General features: G+C 32.6%; 1 protein-coding gene across 2 annotated transcripts; it reads left to right on the forward strand.

Moving 5' to 3' along the window:
• The first annotated feature begins 13,071 nt into the window (after positions 1-13,071).
• Positions 13,072-18,011, forward strand: LOC120184406 (signal peptide peptidase-like). 2 transcript variants are annotated; one of them, XM_039188884.1, is made up of 12 exons: positions 13,072-13,164; positions 13,270-13,370; positions 13,661-13,776; positions 13,863-14,014; positions 14,114-14,199; positions 14,956-15,083; positions 15,363-15,413; positions 15,876-15,962; positions 16,110-16,179; positions 17,142-17,278; positions 17,373-17,450; positions 17,750-18,011. In XM_039188884.1, exons 2-12 carry the CDS (start codon positions 13,331-13,333, stop codon positions 17,828-17,830), a joined length of 1,026 nt encoding a protein of 341 aa, XP_039044815.1. In that variant the 5' UTR covers positions 13,072-13,164; positions 13,270-13,330; the 3' UTR covers positions 17,831-18,011. The 2 variants fall into 2 exon arrangements, with proteins under 2 accessions (XP_039044815.1, XP_039044814.1); XM_039188883.1 differs by having other exon boundaries at positions 13,124-13,166; positions 13,278-13,366; positions 13,657-13,776.
• The last annotated feature ends 1,172 nt before the right edge of the window (positions 18,012-19,183 follow it).

The raw sequence follows: 19,183 nt of genomic DNA on the forward strand, positions 1-19,183 counted from the left end.
TCAAGCTCCTGAGTCAAGCAAAGAAAAAGGGCAAAGGCAAAGTTTCAGAGTAATCAGCTTTGTGTTGTGGACACCAAAGTGAGGCAAGCTAGGTGAGTGTATTTATTATATACGTATATGTTACTGTAGTTATAGAAATATGGTTGATTGATATATGTATGGTGATTACCAAATAGCACTGAGTGTGCAATAAGTTAAGAAATTCATACTAAGTGTATGAATTTATATATGGACACATTGTGTGCAAAACTAAGAAATTCATACAAAGTGTATGAATTTTCGTATGGACACTTTGTGTGCAAAACTAAGAAATCCATACTAAGTGTATGAATTTCCGTATGGAAAATATATGTGCAATTACCAGAAGTTCATAATAAGAAGGTGAATTGTCGTATTGGTAGTGGGTGAGCAATCCACGTAAATTATAATAAGATTGTGGGATTATTGCATTGGCACTATAGGTATAAACCATAGAGTGTAAAATGATTTGAAAGAGTTAATTTATATTATATATAATTATTATAGTAGAAATTGTTCTAAAATAAAATATTAATAGCCTAATTATGCATTTGACAGAAATGTGACAATTATGACAGTTAGATGAAAGGCTAAATGCCTTTGAGACCTAACTGTGCATTTGATAGAAAGGTGTCGATTATCCAATTAGATAAAAGATTAAGTACCTTTGTGGCCTAACTGTGCATTTGACAGAAAGGTGTCAATTATTCCAGTTAGATGAAAGGCTAAGTGTCTTTGAGGCCTAGTTGTTCATTTGGCAAAAATGTGTCAATTATGCAAGTTAGATGAACGATTAAATAATGTTGAGTAAAAGACTAATGGCCTAATTGTGCATTTGACAGAAAGGTGTCAATTATGCCAGTTAGATGAACGGTTAAATACCATTGCGTAAAAGACTAATGGCCTAGTTGTGCATTTGGCAGAAATGTGTCAATTATGTCAGTTATATGAACGGTTAAATACCATTGAGTAAAAGACTAATGGCCTAGCTGTGCATTTGGCAGAAATATGTCAACTATGCCACTTAGATGAACGATTAAATACCGTTGAGTAAAAGACTAATGGTCTAGTTGTGCATTTGGCAGAAATGTGTCAATTATGCCACTTAGGTGAACGATTAAATACCGTTGAGTAAAAGACTAATGGCCTAGCTGTGCATTTGGCATAAATGTGTCAATTATGCCAGTTAGATGAATGGTTAAATACCATTGAGTAAAAGACTAATGGCCTAGCTGTGCATTTGGCAGAAAAGTGTCAATTATGACAGTTAGATGAAAGGCTAAGTGCCTTTGAGGGCTAGTTGTGCATTTGGCAGAAAGGTGTCAATTATGCCAGTTAGATGAACGGTTGAATACCGTTGAGTAAAAGACTAATGGCCTAGCTGTGCATTTGGCAGAAATGTGTCAATTATGCCAGTTAGATGAATGGTTAAATATCATTGCGTAAAAGACTAAAGGCCTAGCTGTGCATTTTGCAAAAATGTGTCAATTATGCCAGTTAGATGAAAGGTTAAATACCGTTGAGTAAAAGACTAATGGCCCAGCTGTGTATTTGGCATAAATGTGTCAATTATGCCACTTCGATGAACGATTAAATACCATTGAGTAAAAGACTAATGGTCTAGCTGTGCATTTGGCAGAAATGTGTCAATTATGCCACTTATGTGAATGATTAAATATCGTTGAGTAAAAGACTAATGGCATAGCTTTGTATTTGGCAAAAAGGTGTCAATTATGCTAGTTAGATGAACGGTTAAATACCATTGAGTAAAAGATTAATAGCCTAGCTGTGTATTTGGCATAAATGTGTTAATTATGCTAGTTAGATGAACAGTTAAATACCATTGAGTAAAAGACTAATGGCCTAGCTGTGCATCTAGCAGAAAGGTGTCAATTACGCCAGTTAGATGAACGGTTAAATACCGTTGAGTAAAAGACTAATGGCCTAGCTGTGCATTTGGAAGAAATGTGTCAATTATGCTAGTTAGATGAACGGTTAAATATAGTTGAGTAAAAGACTAATGGCCTAGCTGTGCATTTGGTAGAAATATGTCAATTATGCCAGTTAGATGAATGGTTAAATATTGTTGAGTAAAATATTAATGGCCTAGTTGTGCATTTGGCAGGAAAGTTTTCATTATGCAAGTTAGATGAAAGGCTAAATTCCTTTGGGTAAAAGACTAAAGGAATTATCATGCATTTTGATATGAACAATGCATACGTGGTATGAAAGGACGCCATAATGAAATGTATAATAGTGTATAAAAGGCATGAAAATATATCATAAATGAAATGTATAATAGTATATAAAAGGCATGAAAGGGTGCCATAAATGAAATGTATAATAGTGTATAAAAGGCATGAAAGGATGCCATAAATAAAATGTATAATAACATATAAAAGGCATGAAAGAATGTTGTAAATGAAAATGCATAATGGTGCATTATAAGTATGAATGGATGCTCTCATTGAAAATAAAGAATAATGACTAACGAGATAAATGGAAAAAGAAAAATATAAAGAAATATAGGTATGCTAGGCATACAAAAAATAATTAAGGTAATTGTGAATGGAATACAGTTTAACTGAGGAGGATTATAGGATCCTTAAAGAATATACGATTTAGTACGAACTAAATAAATATGACATACTTATGTATACATAAAGATTACTTATAATATTATGTATCACTAAGTAAATACTTTACGTGTGTTGCTTCCACGCGTAGGTTAAAGAAGAGACAAATCAAATAAGGAGTGCAGCAGGAGCAACGGATATCATCAATTAAGGTTGACTCGTCAATAACTATAGGACAATTTGGTTTGTTTTGAAAAATTTAGTTGGTATGTAATTAAAGTATGAAAAATGCTCTGAATTGTATTTAAGTAAAACATGTTATCATATTTCAATTAATGTTTTTCTTTATTTTAAAATTGTTATGTTTTAATAAAATCTGGAAACAAAATTTTACGGGTTTTAAAAGAGGAAATATTTTAAAAGTGATGTGATATATGTATTTCGTGTACAGAAATGTATACGGGATATATGTGTTACATTTATTAGTATTAGAGCTACAGGTTTAGCCGATTCTCGGCCGAAACAGAGTTTAATTGAATTAAGAAAAAAGATTACATGCCATTAAAATTGTCAAAGTTACTGATAGGGTGTCAATTAGAGTGTGATTGATGTCACTCCTTATTAACTTGAGCATTATTCTTATGTATGTTCTAATATATGTCGGAAACTAAGGACAAAGGTAAGAAAGTAGATGATATTAAAAACAAGGTCGAGATCAAAATCGACCTAAGAGAATCTGACATGATTTTAGTATCATGTCGTAAAAGGATAGAAGTTTCTAGGGATTTTCCTCCATTCGGTGGAAGGAATGCCCCAATGTTTAACAATGATTCTACATTCGAGGAATCTATTAAAAAGTTTGAACGATTTACAAGAGAAATTGAATCGAATGAGGATCCAGAGGAGATTTCTAAATATAATGATGATTCCGAGATTTTTTCAGGTAAGCTTAATTAATTGAGAAATATTTAAGTGAAACATTAAATTGTTCAAAGTGTTGTTAATTTGAGTAAGAGGAAAGAAGTAAGCATTAAATACATTGACCGCTAAAAGCCTATAGAAAGATAAATTATTAGTGGATCAAATGATTATGAGTTTGTTTAATAGTAAATTTGGTTACTAGTGTAATTTTTAGCACTAACTGTTATGAAGTTATTGCTACAAAGTTGTCAAGTCTTCTTATTAAATGATGTGGGTAACTGGACTTTCATAGTTGAAAGAAAAAATGTTTCAATTGTTCGAGAATAATTTAAATGGATCTGAAAAAGTTACACGAATTTCCTCAATAAGGAAATGAAAGATTTTAAAAATAAAATTATTCTATTGAACTTAATCTAGAGTGAGATGATAGTGGTAAACCTTAGTGGGTCATAATGCAAAAGTGAGTTGAACATGTAGTAAACAATTGATAAGGATTCCAGGGGATATGTTCTTGGTGAACCTAATGGAATGATCATTTGATGAGTTAAGATTATATTGGGTATTGGTTGTTTGTCTTCAAAAACGATTAATTCAGAAAAATGTAGAGGGTATGGAAATTATAGTTTTTGGAGAGAAAGAAAAAAAATCATTGCTCAATGTAACATCGATAATGATTGTGAAGAAAATGATGTCAAAAAGATATATATAGCTTTTATATCTAATGTGATAGAAACTCAAATAATTAAAGTATAGTTGTTTGATAATTTCAAAAAATCGAGAATGGATAGATGTCTTTTCAGATAAATCTATGTGGTTTTACTGATGCATCTATCAATGATTGAGGAAGGGTGCTTATGTACAAAGGTAAGATTATGGCATATGTCTAGATATAGTTAAAGATTCCCAAGAGGAATTATCTAAGCATGATTTAGAGTTGGCAATAGTCAAGTTGCCTTAAAAGATTTTATGTCATTATCTATATAGTGAGCATTACTATAGTGGTGCTAATTACAAAAGCCTAAAATATTGGTAGAATGGAAGAAAGTGAAATCGAGGCATGAAAGACGAACAATTTCTTAATAATATTTCTATAGGTAGAAAATAAAGAGATTAATGACTTTTGAGGTCAGGTTCGACGGATGTTCGTATTATCGTGAGAGACTTTGTATTTCGGACGATTAAGAATTTAGAAAGATATTTGGTTGAAGCATTAAGTCAGTTGACTATGCATTCAGGTAGAAACAAGAGGTACCGAGATCTAAAGAGGCGGTTGAGTGGCCTGATTTGAATAGAGACATAACAAAATTTTTTGCAAAATGTCTGACATGCTATTAGAGGAAAAGTTAAACATTAAGTATCTTCTAAATTGTTTAAATTAATCTCAATTCATGAATGGGAAATGGGTTATGATGAAAATATAAATTCGATTAGAATTGAATTATGAAAAAGAACTAATACAGGTATGGACTAGAGAAATACATAAATTGTGTAGCTAAATGATTCTTCTAGTTGTAGTATTGTGGAAAACACACAAAGTTTTTAAGTTTGAGGACTAATTTTCTTAAGGGGGAGAATTGTAATGCTCCAAAGATTAGATAAGGGACTTTATTGAAAAGATTTCAAATTTGGGGATTGATTTGAATAAATGCTAAAAGATGAGAAAATGATTTGGAATAGTGTTTTGAACTAAATTGTATAGAAAGATGAATAAAAAGGGCATTTTGGTCCTTTAAGGGGAAAATAAATTTAAAATTCATTTGTAATAAGCTATTAAAGAAAAAGGGGGAAATGAGAAAAGAAATTACCAAAAGCCATCTCTCTTTCTTTTCTTCTTTTTCCCCGTGGAAATAGCTCTCCCCCATAGCAAAGGTGAGATTTCAATTTGATGGTTTATCATTTTATTTTTGGTTAGTTATTGAAGCCTTGAGCATGATAGAAGCTTAAGGAAGGATTAGATGGGATTAAAACTATGAGATAAGGGAAATAATGGATATTATAGAAAATGGGTTTTGAAATGATATGTTAATATGTGAGTGTTTATTGATGTTTATTGGTAGAATTGACTTGTTAAAGAGATAAATAAGATATTAGAAGCATTGGATGTGAATAAGAACATGTTAGAAAAAGGGGTGAATTTTTATATTTACAAGTTCTTGGAAGATGTTATAAGTAGCTAATTGAAGGAAAATTAGTGGGATTAAGTAAAGAAGAGTTTGATAGTATTGTGGGAGGTAAACATAACAAAAATTTGACCCCATTTGTGTAATAATCGGGTTGAAAACTGGAAAATATAGGTACGGGTGTCAGAACTGATAGAACAGTACTAATACTATAAGCTAAAATGGGATGAATCAACTGAGTAGTATCGATACTGATTCAATCAGTATCGATACCGAAAGGGGGAGTATCGATACCGAAGGGAAGGTATCGATACCATTCAAAACAGAATGCAAAAAATGGTATCGATATCATAATAGGGTATCAGTACCATAATAGGGTATCAGTACCATAGTATAGTAGTATTGATACTGAGGAGCCAGAAATTGTAAGATAGACTGATATTGTTGTAGACAAGTTAATAATAAGTACTCTTGAGTAATGTTTAGTTGTAATTGTTAGGAAATATACTAACAATTGATATCATACATGTATTTAATGGATATGGAAAAGATCGAAACCAAGCTCCCGAGTCAAGTAAAGCAAAAGGGCAAATGCCAAGTTTCGGAGCAATCAGCTTTGTGTTGTGGACACCAAAGCGAGGCAAGCCATGTGAGTGCATTTATTATGTACGTATATGTTACTGTAGTCATAGAAATATGATTGATTGATATATGTATGGTGATTACCAAATGGCACCGAGTGTGCAAAAAGTTAAGAAATTCATACTAAGTGTATGAATTTCCGTATGGGCACATTGTGTGCAAAACTAAGAAATTCATACTAAGTGTATGAATTTTCGTATGAGCACTTTGTGTGAAAAACTAAGAAATTCATACTAAGTGTATGAATTTGCGTATGGGCACTTTGTGTGCAAAACTAAGAAATTCATACTAAGTGTATAAATTTTTGTATAGACACTTTGTGTGCAAAAACTACGAAATCCATACTAAGTGTAAAAATTTCTGTATGGGAAATATATGTGCAATTACCAGAAGTTCATAATAATAAGGTGAATTGTTGTATTGGTAGTGGATGAGCAATCCACATAAATTATAATAAGATTGTGGGATTATTACATTGGCACTATAGGTATAAACCATAAAGTGTATAATGATTTGAAAGAGTTAAATGATATTTTGAATAATTATTATAGTGGAAATTGTTCTAAAATAAAGGATTAATAGCCTAACTATGCATTTGACAGAAATGTGACAATTATGACAGTTAGATGAAAGGCTAAATGCCTTTGAGACCTAACTGTGCATTTGATAGAAAGGTGTCGATTATCCAGTTAGATAAAAGATTAAGTACCTTTGAGGCCTAACTGTGCATTTGACAGAAATGTGTCAATTATTCCAGTTAGATGAAAGGGAGGGTTAGTTGTGTATTTGACAGAAAGGTGTCAATTATGCCAGTTAGATGAACGGTTGAATACAGTTGAGTAAAAGACTAATTGCCTAGTTGTGCATTTGGCAGAAAGGTGTCAATTACGCCAGTTAGATGAACAGTTAAATATCGTTGAGTAAAAGACTAATGGCCTAGCTGTGCATTTGGCAGAAATGTGTCAATTATGCTAGTTAGATAAACGGTTAAATACCATTGAGTAAAAGACTAATGGCCTAGCTGTGCATTTTGTAGAAATGTGTCAATTATGCCAGTTAGATGAATAGTTAAATACTGTTGTGTAAAGATTAATGGCCTAGATGTGTATTTGGCAAAAATGTGTCAATTATGCCAGTTAGATGAACGGTTAAATACCGTTGAGTAAAAGACTAACGGCCTAGCAATGTATTTGGCATAAAGGTGCCAATTATGCCAGTTAGATGAACGATTAAATACCGATGAGTAAAAGACTAATGGCCTAGCTGTGCGTTTGGCAGAAATGTGTCAATTATGCCAGTTATATGAATAGTTAAATATCGTTGAGTAAAAGACTAATGGCCTAGTTGTGCATTTGGCATAAATGTGTCAATTATGATAGTTAGATGAACAGTTAAATACCGTTGAGTAAAAGACTAACGGCCTAGCTGTACATTTGGTAGGAATGTGTCAATTATGCCAGTTAGATGCACGGTTAAATATCGTTGAGTAAAAGATTAATGGTCTAGCTGTGCATTTGGCAGGAAAGTGTCAATTATGCAAGTTAGATGAAAGGCTAAATGCCTTTGGGTAAAAGACTAAAGGAATTATCATGCATTTTGATATGAACAATGCATATGTGGTATGAAAGGACGCCATAAATGAAATGTATAATAGTGTATAAAAGGAATGAATAGATGCCATAAATGAAATGTATAATAGTGTATAAAAGGCATGAAAGGGTGCCATAAATGAAATGTATAATAATGTATATAAGGCATGAAATGATGCCATAAATAAAAGGTATAATAGAATATAAAAGGCATGAAAGAATACCATAAATGAAAATGCATAATAGTGCATTATAAGTATGAATGGATGCTCTCAATGAAAATAAAGAATAATGACTAAAGAGATAAATGGAAAAAGAAAAATATAAAGAAATATAGGTATTCTAGGCATACAAAAAATAATTAAGGTAATTGTGAATGGAATATGGTTTAACTAAGGAGGATTATAGGATCCTTAAAGAATATACGATTTAGTATGAACTAAATAAATATGACGTACTTATGTATACATAAAGATTACTTATAATATTATGTATCACTAAGTAAATACTTAATGTGTGTTGCTTCCACGCGTAGGTTAAAGAAGAGACGAATCAAATAAGGAGTGCAGCAGTAGCAACGAATATCATCAATTAAGGTTGACTCGTGTGTAACTATAGGACAATCTGGTTTGTTTTGGAAAATTTAGTTGGCATGTAATTAAAGTATGAAAAATGCTCTGAATTGTATTTAAGTAAAACCTCTTATCATATTTCAATTAATGTTTTGCGTTATTTTAAAAATGTTATGTTTTAAGAAAATCTGGAAACAAAATTTTACGGGTCTTTAAAAGAGGAAATATTTTAAAAGTGATGTGACATATGTATTTCGTGTACGGAAAGGTATACGAGATATGGGTGTTACATGCTTTTTCATTTATGGCATCATTTCATGCCGATAATGCCTCGTTATGCATTTTCATTTATGGTATCCTTTCATGCCAATAATGCACCGTTATGCTTTTTCATTTATTCATTCATTTTAGAGCAATTCATACTCTAAAACTTATTCATAATATTATTTTCATACACATAATGAAAATATATTAAATAATGTAAAACATAAATTAAATCAAAATATTCTAAGTTGACTCATTTATAGTCTTCCTCATCTCATATAAATACAATAAATGCACTCACCTGATATTCCTTGCTAATAAGATGTAATGATGTCCGACTATTCATCAACTTTATCTTTTCCCTTTTTCTTGCTAGACTCAGGAGCTTGATTATGATCTACATCATCATCCATTAAAGACACATACCATACCAAATGTTAGTATATTCCCTGACATTTATACTTTAATAATACTCAAAAGTATTATTATTTCAATTTCTATAACAATTTCAACCTATCTTATAATTCCAGGCTCAATAGTATCGGTACCCCTACCATGGTATCGATACTTCTATATTATGGTATAGATACTCCCTTTCAGTGTCGATACTATTTCTACATTATGGAATCCATGGTATCGATACCTTTCTCTTAGTATCGATACTAATTACATCAATATCGATACTGTTCAACATATTTATACATATTTAAACCCATTTTTCAGCTCGTTTTTCCATAAATTTAGTCAATTTCCCTTACTTTTACCTCCAACAATACAATTAAACTCTTATTTACTTATCCCAACTAACTTTCCTTCATTTAGCTTCTTATAACATCTAAAATCTCCAAAGAACATCTCAAACCAAGAATCATACCACTTTTCTAGCATTTTAATCACATCCAAGACTTCTAATCTCTTATTTACTTCTTTGAAAAGCCAAATATACTAATAAACTTCAAAAACAACTCATATAACAACATATCATTCAAAACCCCATTTAATTCAATCTCAAATATTTCATCCATCTCCTAGTTTTAATCTTATTTACCCTTCCTTAATCCTCTATAATACTTAATGTTTCAAGAACAAACCAAAAACGAAAGGAATAGCTAGCTAAATGAAGCCTTACCTTTGGCTATGGAGGAGAGCACTTACACGAGAAGAAGAAGAAAAAGAGATAACTTAGTTTTTGCTTTAACTTTTCCATTTTTCTCTTCTTAAATCCCTAATAAAATTGATTTTAAATTCATTTCCCCTTAAAGGACCAAAATGCTCTCTAATTCTTCCATTGTTATTAATTGGTCTTAAACAATGTTTCTAAATTATTTCTTATCCTTTATCATTTATTCAAATTAATCCTCAAATTTTAAATATTTCAATAAAGTCACTGACCTGATATTTGGGGTATTACAATCAATACTTCTACACCAGAATTTCCAGATTCATCTCAACAAAATCCGTCATCAGACCCACCACCTCGTCAACCTAGAAAGCTTACTTCTTCAGTGTGGAATCACTTTGAGAGGATGGTTGTTAATGGAGAAATAAGCGCAAAGTGTCTGCTTGTGGCCACATGTTCTCTGCCAAATGCACAAATGGAACCTCACATTTGAAAGATTATCTTGAATTTAGATGTTCTAAAAAGCATGTGATGCAAGTTGATTTGCGCTAAAATCTCTTGTCTATTATTCGTAAACCAGACTCATCTATAAAGCTAGAAAACCATGTGTTTTCTCAAGTGATATCGCGAAAGGAGCTAGCCAATATGGTCAATCTTCATTAGTATCCATTATCTATTGTTGAGCACATTGGGTTTTGGAAATTCGTCAAGCTTCAAAATAATCTAACACAATTGGGTTTTGGAAATTCGTCAAGCTTCAAGATAATCTCACACAATACTTTAAAAAATGATATCTTAAAAATGTTTGCAAACGAGACACATGTGGAATTGTGTTAAAGCAATCATTGTCACATAAAATTGTTTATGGTAAACTATACTAAAGATCACTAAGCTATGTAAAAATTACAGTTTTAATTATTAACTTTTTAAAAATTATAAAATACTCATTAGATTTATTGAATTATGTTGATTTTTAGTGTAAAGTTACAATTAAAATGATCATTTTGTAAATATTCAAAAAAACATATGAGCATTTTGTAAAATTTGAGAGTTTAGTGACTAAAACAATTATTGTAGCATAGTTCGACAACTTTTAGTGTACTTTATCTAATTTATATTCAATCAAAATAAAAATTGTTCCTATACTTTAGTAACATTCAGAATAGTTGCCCAAATAAATTTTGTAATTTACTAAATCAAACGTTTAAAAGAGAGAAATTATTTTATGGATTTGACTTACTACGTTATTTACGATTTCAATAAATTACATTAATTAATTTTTAAAATAATTTTTAAATACCTACTCACTCTTTATTTACACATATAAAATAATTTAATAAAAAAATTTATTAATTGAGAATCAAATTTATCTAATAATATTTTTAAAGAGGAGGTAGATATTTCTGTATGATGACGCGGCACAAACTGATTGGAGATGGCACCTCATCGATTGTCAAACTCGTTACCAATTTTCAAACTATCTCCAGTAACAGTGTCACACGAGTGTTATCACGAAGTTCCAATTATATATCGCCACGTGGTATAACGTCCAACTCAAATTTTCCCTTTGCAAACCAAATAATATCCGTTCCTATTTAAAAACTTGAGAAAATAACCTCAGTGACCAAAAATCTCAGATAATATACGATTTTGACCAACTTTTTTTGGATTTGCGAAAATGACCAACAAAATCGCAATGCGATCTCTAATTCGCATTGCGATCTCCACTATCGCAAATTCGCGTTGCGATAGTTGAAAATCGCGTTGCGATTTTCCATTTCGCGTTGCGATAGTCTACAGTCGCGTTGCGATTTTCCATTTCGCGTTGCGATTTTCCGTTTCGCGTTGCGATAGTCTACAGTTGTCGTTGCGATTTTCCAAATTCGTTGCGATAGTCTTAAAAAAAAGATTTTGTTTCTTAAGAATTTTCTCTAAAAAGATAGTATCCGCGCGGACGTGTCGAAGACACGTACTACCACTACCACGACCACGACCACGACCACGACCACGACCACGACCACGACCACGACCACGACCACGACCACGACCACGACCACGACCACGACCACGACCACGAGACGAGACGGACGGCGGCGGCGCGCGAGAGTCCCCCTTGTTCTCTATCACTCAACAAGGAAGTGGAAAAGCCAAGCCTTAAATACCATTCCCAATAGTGTTTCCAATACTATGTGGGATTTGAGCATTACCAACACTTGTTCCCAATACTATGTGGGATTGAGCCTTAAATAGTGATATTATTTTTGAATGTTTTGCTTAAAATTGCAATAATCGCGATTGATTGTAGATTGACTTTTAATTATGACATATTTAATCGTATAATACTAATGTAATTGGTTGTTGATTCAGTTGTTTTAAGGTGCATGATTGTTAATTGTTTCCTGAATAATCACATTGTATTGGAAACAAGTGTTAGTAATGCTCAATCCCACATTGTATTGGAAACACTATTGGGAATGGTATTTAAGGCTTGGCTTTCCCACTTCCTTGTTGAGTGATAGAGAACAAGGGGGACTCTCGCGCACCGCCGCCGCCGTCCGTCTCGGCTCGGGTCGTGGTCGTGGTCGTGGTCGTGGTCGTGGTCGTGGTAATGCGTGTCTTCGACACGTCCGCGCGGATACTATCTTTTTAGAGAAAATTCTTAAGAAACAAAATCTTTTTTTTAACTATCGCAACGTGAAATGGAAAATCGCAACGCGACTGTAGACTATCGCAACGCGAAATGGAAAATCGCAACGCGATTTTCAACTATCGCAACGCGAAATGGAAAATCGCAACGCGACTGTAAACTATCGCAATGCGAAATGCAACACGAATTTGTGATTATGGAGATCGCGTTGCGATTTCAACTATCGCAACGCGAAATGGAAAATCGCAACGCGATCTCCAACTATCGCAACGCGAAATGGAAAAACGCAACGCGATTTTCAACTATCGCAATGCGAAATGCAACGTGAATTTGCGATAGTGGAGATCACAATGCGAATTAGAGATCGCATTGCGATTTTGTTAGTCATTTTCGCAAATCCAAAAAAAGTTGGTCAAAATCGTATATTATCTAAGATTTTTGGTCACTGACGTTATTTTCTCTAAAAACTTTTCCTATTGGCAGTCACAGTATTCAAAACGACAGCACCTACAGTTGTGGCAACAAATTGCCTCCAGATTTTGCTTCCTTCTAAACGAAAAATATCTATTAAAGATTTCATTCGATCTGCGAAAATAGAAAGAAAAAAAAAAAACTATATTTCCTTTGCGGCGTCTCCTATCCGTAAAAGCTCATCGACTGTTAGAGGGACAACGATTGTAGAATTAAGATCAGAGGTTTTAATCCCTAATTCTGCTTGGAAGTCTAATTTCTGTAATTTTTCTTTTCTATATTACTAAGTTAAATTGTTTCGATCTATTTCATTTTCATTTTTGCTTTAGGTAAAAAGAAAAAAGAGCTTCGACTCTTCCGTCGCTGTTGTATTAGAAGTAAACGACGACGATGAAGAACGCTGAAAGGATCGCCAATTTGGCTTTATTAGGTTTGCCTTTTTGATCTATTCTTGATAAATTTTTAGTTTATATATTACATTTGGTTTCATTTTGAACTAGTTTTTTTTCCGGATTTTATTATTCAGTTGTTGAATTTAGTTGAGTAGAAGCAGAGATAATTTAGTTGTTTACGGTTAAAGAATAGATGTCTCGTGGCTGATTTTTTTAGGGAATGAATGTGACATAAGTGGCTGTCAGATATGAGATCTCTATGGAGGCACATGCATAGTATATTTCCATGCTTCAAGATTCAAAGAGCTTCGTTATTTGCTAAATGCAGGGTTGACAATGGCACCGCTTGTTGCGAAGGTAGAACCCAACTTGAATGTTGTTTTGACTGCATGTCTAGCAGTGTATGTGGGTTGCTGTAGGTCTGTCAAGCCAACTCCACCAGCAGTGAGTAAATTGATTTTGGTGCTTTCTGGTTTTGTTTTTAAGGATGTTGGTCAGAATTATCTAACAACGTCATGTCTATCATCCAGGAGTCGATGTCTAATGAACATGCTATGCGTTTTCCATTCGTTGGGAGTGCAATGCTGTTATCGCTTTTCTTACTGTTCAAGTTCTTGTCAAAAGACTTGGTTAATGCAGTATTGACAGCATACTTCTTTGTTCTTGGAATCATCGCTCTTTCGTATGCACTTTCCATGAGTTTTCTAATATTGATTTACTTTTACACAACCCGTTTACCTGATGCCATTACCTCATTTATTCTTTCTGCCATCATTCTCAGGGCAACAATACTGCCTGCTATAAAACGCTTCTTGCCAAAGCATTGGAATGAAGACCTTATCATTTGGCATTTTCCATTCTTTCGTTGTATGTCCTCCTTTTGTTATTTCTTGAAGTATAATTTGAGTTTTATCTATAAGAGGATTTGATTAGTTTTGGAATGGGATTATCTTTTTTCTTCCCAAATTTAACTGTGTTATAACTGCTGCTTCATCCTTTTAATTTTATGATGTTTTTTGGCTTTATTGAAGATTCTCAATTTACATTTAGTCTTGTGTGTTTCTTCCTCATTCAGTTTCTTTTGTTGTTTGCCATTTTCTTCTTCTGAAAATTACTTTGGATTGGTTTCTCGTGTGGGGAAGGAAGTTATATGGAGATTGGAGGAACTTTTTCACCCTTTCTGTAGAAGGATACTAGTGTGCTAGGTGCATTAAAGTTCTGTTTTTTAAATTGGTAGTTCCTTAGAAGATTCTGCTCAAGTTTCTTTCCAGGATTTGCTCTTAGAATTTCATAAATCCAAAATGGAGTAAATTTTTAGATTCTTGTGATACCATTTAGTATGACACATTCCTTTGGCAATTTATGAGCAGTCTGGTTCTTGGGCCATATAAAGTTGCGAGGCCTGCCCACTGGAATAGTTTGAATGCAGAATCCTGTTGATGATTCAAGTTTTGGGTCTTAATTTTTTTTCTGGAGTAATATAATCTTTTCCTGTTTAAAGTTGAGTACATGTGTGTTTAGTTGTGTCCATCATTGATTCCGTATAATGTTTATTTGATCTAGTTAACATTACTTGCTTGCATTATGCAGAATGATATTTTTCCTTGCACCTTTCTTAAACAGCTTTTGAGATTGAGTTCACAAGATCTCAGATCATAGCTGCAATCCCTGGAACATTTTTCTGTGCATGGTATGCTTCTCAGAAGCATTGGCTGGCAAATAACATTCTGGGTCTTGCTTTCTGCATTCAGGTATGGCTAAAATCCTTTTTGGTACTTGGTATCTACTACTTTTTCTTTGATTTGCAATGAGACCTAGACTAATCAATAATATCGGGTATATTCTAGTCAGTATTCTAGCTTGTAATATGGAAGTTTGTATGTGTGTCAGACTTTTGGTTCGGTTTAATTAACCTGTTCAATGATAGTTAAAGTATTATTTTCCTTTATCTTTTAATAATTTTATGAAGGTGCAGAGGTGCTTATTTGTTTGCTTGATGGTTTGAAGGTTTCCATTGTTTTTTTTTGTAGGGAATTGAAATGCTTTCTCTTGGATCATTTACGACTGGTGCCATTCTATTGGTAAGAATTGGATTAGTGATTTTTGTGTGTGTTATTCCCTGTTATTGAGGCAAATTAACGTCTAATATGATGTAGCAATGTTTTGCATGTGTCTAGCTATCATGATATGAATCAAACAACTTTACCATAGTTTCTTATTGTTAAGCTGATCAATCATAATATGAATCAAACAACTTCGCCATAGTTGCTTATTGTTAAGATTTTGATCTGAAGACCCAGTTTTATTTCCTGCAATCTGCTTTAACGAGACTTGAATCAGTCCTTGTGGGCTTTGGTTCTATGTTACATTTTTCTTTGTTTTTTAAGGTTATTATTTTGTCAAATTTCAAAGTTATGTTTATTCTTTGGCTGATTAAAAAATTACTTTTTTAGTCAGCTGCTTCTTGACCACTTAATTTTGCCTTCTCATTTTCAACTATGTTTTCTTTCCTCTGATATTTTCTCCATCTTTATACATTGCAGAGTGGGCTTTTTGTATACGATATTTTCTGGGTCTTTTTCACTCCTGTTATGGTTAGCGTTGCAAAGTCATTTGATGCTCCTATAAAGGTCAGTTCTTCCTGCTTTTTTATCCCACTTCATTTGGAATACTTAGCATGGTTAGTTATTGTTTCGACATATGTACTTTACATTTTCATGTATTATTAAATTCGTTACTCATGGTAATAATCTTATTGCTTTGATTCTTTCCTGCAGCTTTTGTTCCCTACAGCTGACTCTGCCCGGCCATTTTCCATGCTTGGACTCGGTGATATTGTAATTCCTGGTATGTTTGAAATCCATTTTAGTTGGTAGGTTTAGTTAATGCTTCTTTTATGGTATGAGCTGTTGTTAAGGGTTTCTTGTTTTATTTTGTAGTCATTCTAACTAAAAGAGAAGTATACTATGATTTTGTATGTTTCAACAAAAGAAAGCGAAATAACTTTTTCCCTTCCTAATTGTATTTTATTTTGTACCTTACCGCATAATTGACAGCTGTTTTACTTTATGCTTTTTGAGATCTAAGGCCATGCGTGTAGAACTGTGCAAGAGTGGGATGGGCAAGGTGTTTTTAAATTTGACCTAGCCTGAATTAAAATTTGAATGATAAAACTAATATATTTTTATTTAAATTCAATTTAAAATATCCTATCAAAAAAAATTCAATAAAATTAGTATATTTTTAATATTTAATTATGTTTTGAATACTAAAATGGGTAATTTGGGTTGGCCTGTCCAGGGCAAATGATCTGGGTTGGGGAGGCTGTGGTCTGGCTTGGCCCTTGAACGCCTCTACTTGCATACTTTTATTTGGTACTAATGCACTTTGTTGCTAGACTATGATCTTATTTACTGCTATAGCACAATGCCTTGTGTTGTTTGATTATGGAGATGTTTATTCAAAGTTTCCTCTTCTGTTATAACCAATGACATTGCCATCATTGTTGCCAACATAGGCAACAAATATTCCTGGGCAGCAATACTCAGCTGCTGGTGTTTTCCTAATGCCATTTGTTCTCTAATGAAATATAAACATTTTGCTTTAGGGATCTGTTATTAAGTAATTAATATGCACTATCATGGAGATAAATTCACATTTATTTGGTTCGGAAAAATTGCTCTTTTAGTTTCCATTTTATTTTATTTGATCGTTATTCTTTTGACAAGTTACTTGTCTGTGAGAAACAGAATATACTTGTGTGAACAATATTTTTTTGTTTGATATATTGGTTTATTTCTCCCTTGTAGGTATTTTTGTAGCACTAGCATTAAGATTTGATGTATCTAGGGGGAAAGAGAGCCAATATTTTAAGAGCACATTTTTGGGGTACATGGTAGGCTTGCTCATCACAATTGTTGTCATGAACTGGTTTCAAGCTGCGCAGGTAAACTATTTATGACCATCTGTCTTATCTAAACCCTAAGCCCTATGCACTCATCCTCTTTCATGACAATTTTCTATGCTCATTTTGCTTTCAGCCTGCACTTCTGTATATTGTACCGTCTGTTATCGGATTCTTGGCTGTTCACTCTATTTGGAATGGAGAAGTTAAACCAGTATGCTCTCAACCCTTGTTTGATTCGCTTTGGCATTATCTTATAGGCTTGGATTTTTTTATTTGATTACTTTTCAAACTGCCATTTTTCTCATCAAAAGGAAAGGAAAAAATGGACATGTTTGATGGATATTAGTAAAAACTGTTATTCGTATATTTTGAGGATCATACTCGTAATCGTTTCTAAGCACGTATTGGATGTATGTATATGCCAAGAGTAATTTCAAGAAAATTGAGGAGTCGGAATGACAAACTATCGGGCTATGATTTGCTTAATATGATCTAATGTTTTGTGTGCAGTTATTGGAGTTTGATGAATCAAAGACAGCGGTTGAAATGCAAGAAGGTAGCGACGACAAATCGAGCCAGAAGGTGGAATGAGTTAGAACCCAAGCAGACACTGAAGCTGGATTTAGCTTGAGATCAGGAAATAGTGTTTTACATTCAAAGGTGAATCTCTCTATTGCAAAACTGTTGTAACAGATTTTGGAATTAACCAAGAAATAATATTTAGCCTCTTAAGAGGGGGGGGGGGAGATGGATTATTTCCTTTTTTACACAATTCCATTTCTCATTGATATTCACAATTTATATAGAACTATAAATATATTGTTTTTTTTCTTTCCCCTTCTTTTCTATGATCGAGTCGATGTTGGCTTAGTTGTGGGTTGAAAAATGTTTTTCAATACATTTTAGAAAACGAGATTAAAGAAGTTTGAAGATTTTAAATATATATATTTAAACTAATAGATGTTTAATGATCTATTTTTCTTTAGGGCATTTGTAAAGCAAAATAAAAAAATTTGTTTAAATCGTAATTTTAATTTTTTTATGGGATTTACTATTACGTTTGCAGTGGTCTTTTGCTCAACAAGATGTCATCTTAAAATGACATTAAAATGAACGTTAGTACACTGATAAAAGACTTTTGTTAAAAGTGAAACATTATATGACATTAACATTTTTTTTATATATAAAAAAAACACAAATTAAACTATTTTAGTGATTAAGGGATAATTGTTGTCCATAGAGGTCTTAAGTTGGTTTAGAATCTTTAGAACATATACTATTTTGTAATAATCTTATTTTAATAAAAATAAATAAAGGTATAATAACACAATTACCCTCAATGTCCGACAAAAATATAAAGGTGGGGAGATAAAATGATTCAAAAAAGGAATAAGGGGCAAAGTGATCATTTGTGCAAACGTTGGAGGTTCAAGTAGCTGTATTTGTAGGTGTGTGCGTGTTTATTCTCAATCGGCTAAGAAAATTCTAATCATCATATATATATAAACAAAAATAATAAAATAAAAAATTAAAGTTAATAAAAATAAAACCTCAAAATACCAGAAATATAATAAATTCAACAATTAAAAGAGAATTGAAACGACTCAAAAAACGGATTAAAGGGTTATGAACCTAACAACATTAATATGAGAAGAATTAATAATAGCATTGAAACACTACTCCAACCCTATTTAATTCATAAGTTAAAAGAAGGGATGTGGAAATATCCTAGTTTTAGTAATATATTGGTGGAAGAAATTGTCCTATTTGCTTTACCGTCCGCGGAAAATTGATATCAGTTGAACTGGTAGGCCAAGCTGAATTCACGTACTTTAACCTAACTTCTCGTTGAATTTACTATTATTTTTTTTGTGTAAAAATTTCAAAGCGTAGCTTTTTGTTTACCATGTGCCAACCCTTTTACGTTGGTATTTTCAGTGCACC

This window comes from Hibiscus syriacus, unplaced genomic scaffold (genome assembly GCF_006381635.1).
Source record: "Hibiscus syriacus cultivar Baekdansim isolate YM2019G1 unplaced genomic scaffold, ASM638163v2 tig00112888_pilon, whole genome shotgun sequence".
In the NCBI taxonomy this organism is placed as follows: domain Eukaryota; kingdom Viridiplantae; phylum Streptophyta; class Magnoliopsida; order Malvales; family Malvaceae; genus Hibiscus; species Hibiscus syriacus.

What these genes read in the sequence shown, in the direction of transcription:
- LOC120184406 (XM_039188884.1), top strand. Translation starts at nt 13,331, where the DNA reads ATGAAGAACGCTGAAAGGATCGCCAATTTGGCTTTATTAG. An exon ending in CATTTGATGCTCCTATAAAG is followed by an intron (nt 15,963 to 16,109) that starts GTCAGTTCTTCC and finishes TCTTTCCTGCAG; the next exon opens with CTTTTGTTCCCTACAGCTGA. An exon ending in GGAATGGAGAAGTTAAACCA is followed by an intron (nt 17,451 to 17,749) that starts GTATGCTCTCAA and finishes TTTTGTGTGCAG; the next exon opens with TTATTGGAGTTTGATGAATC.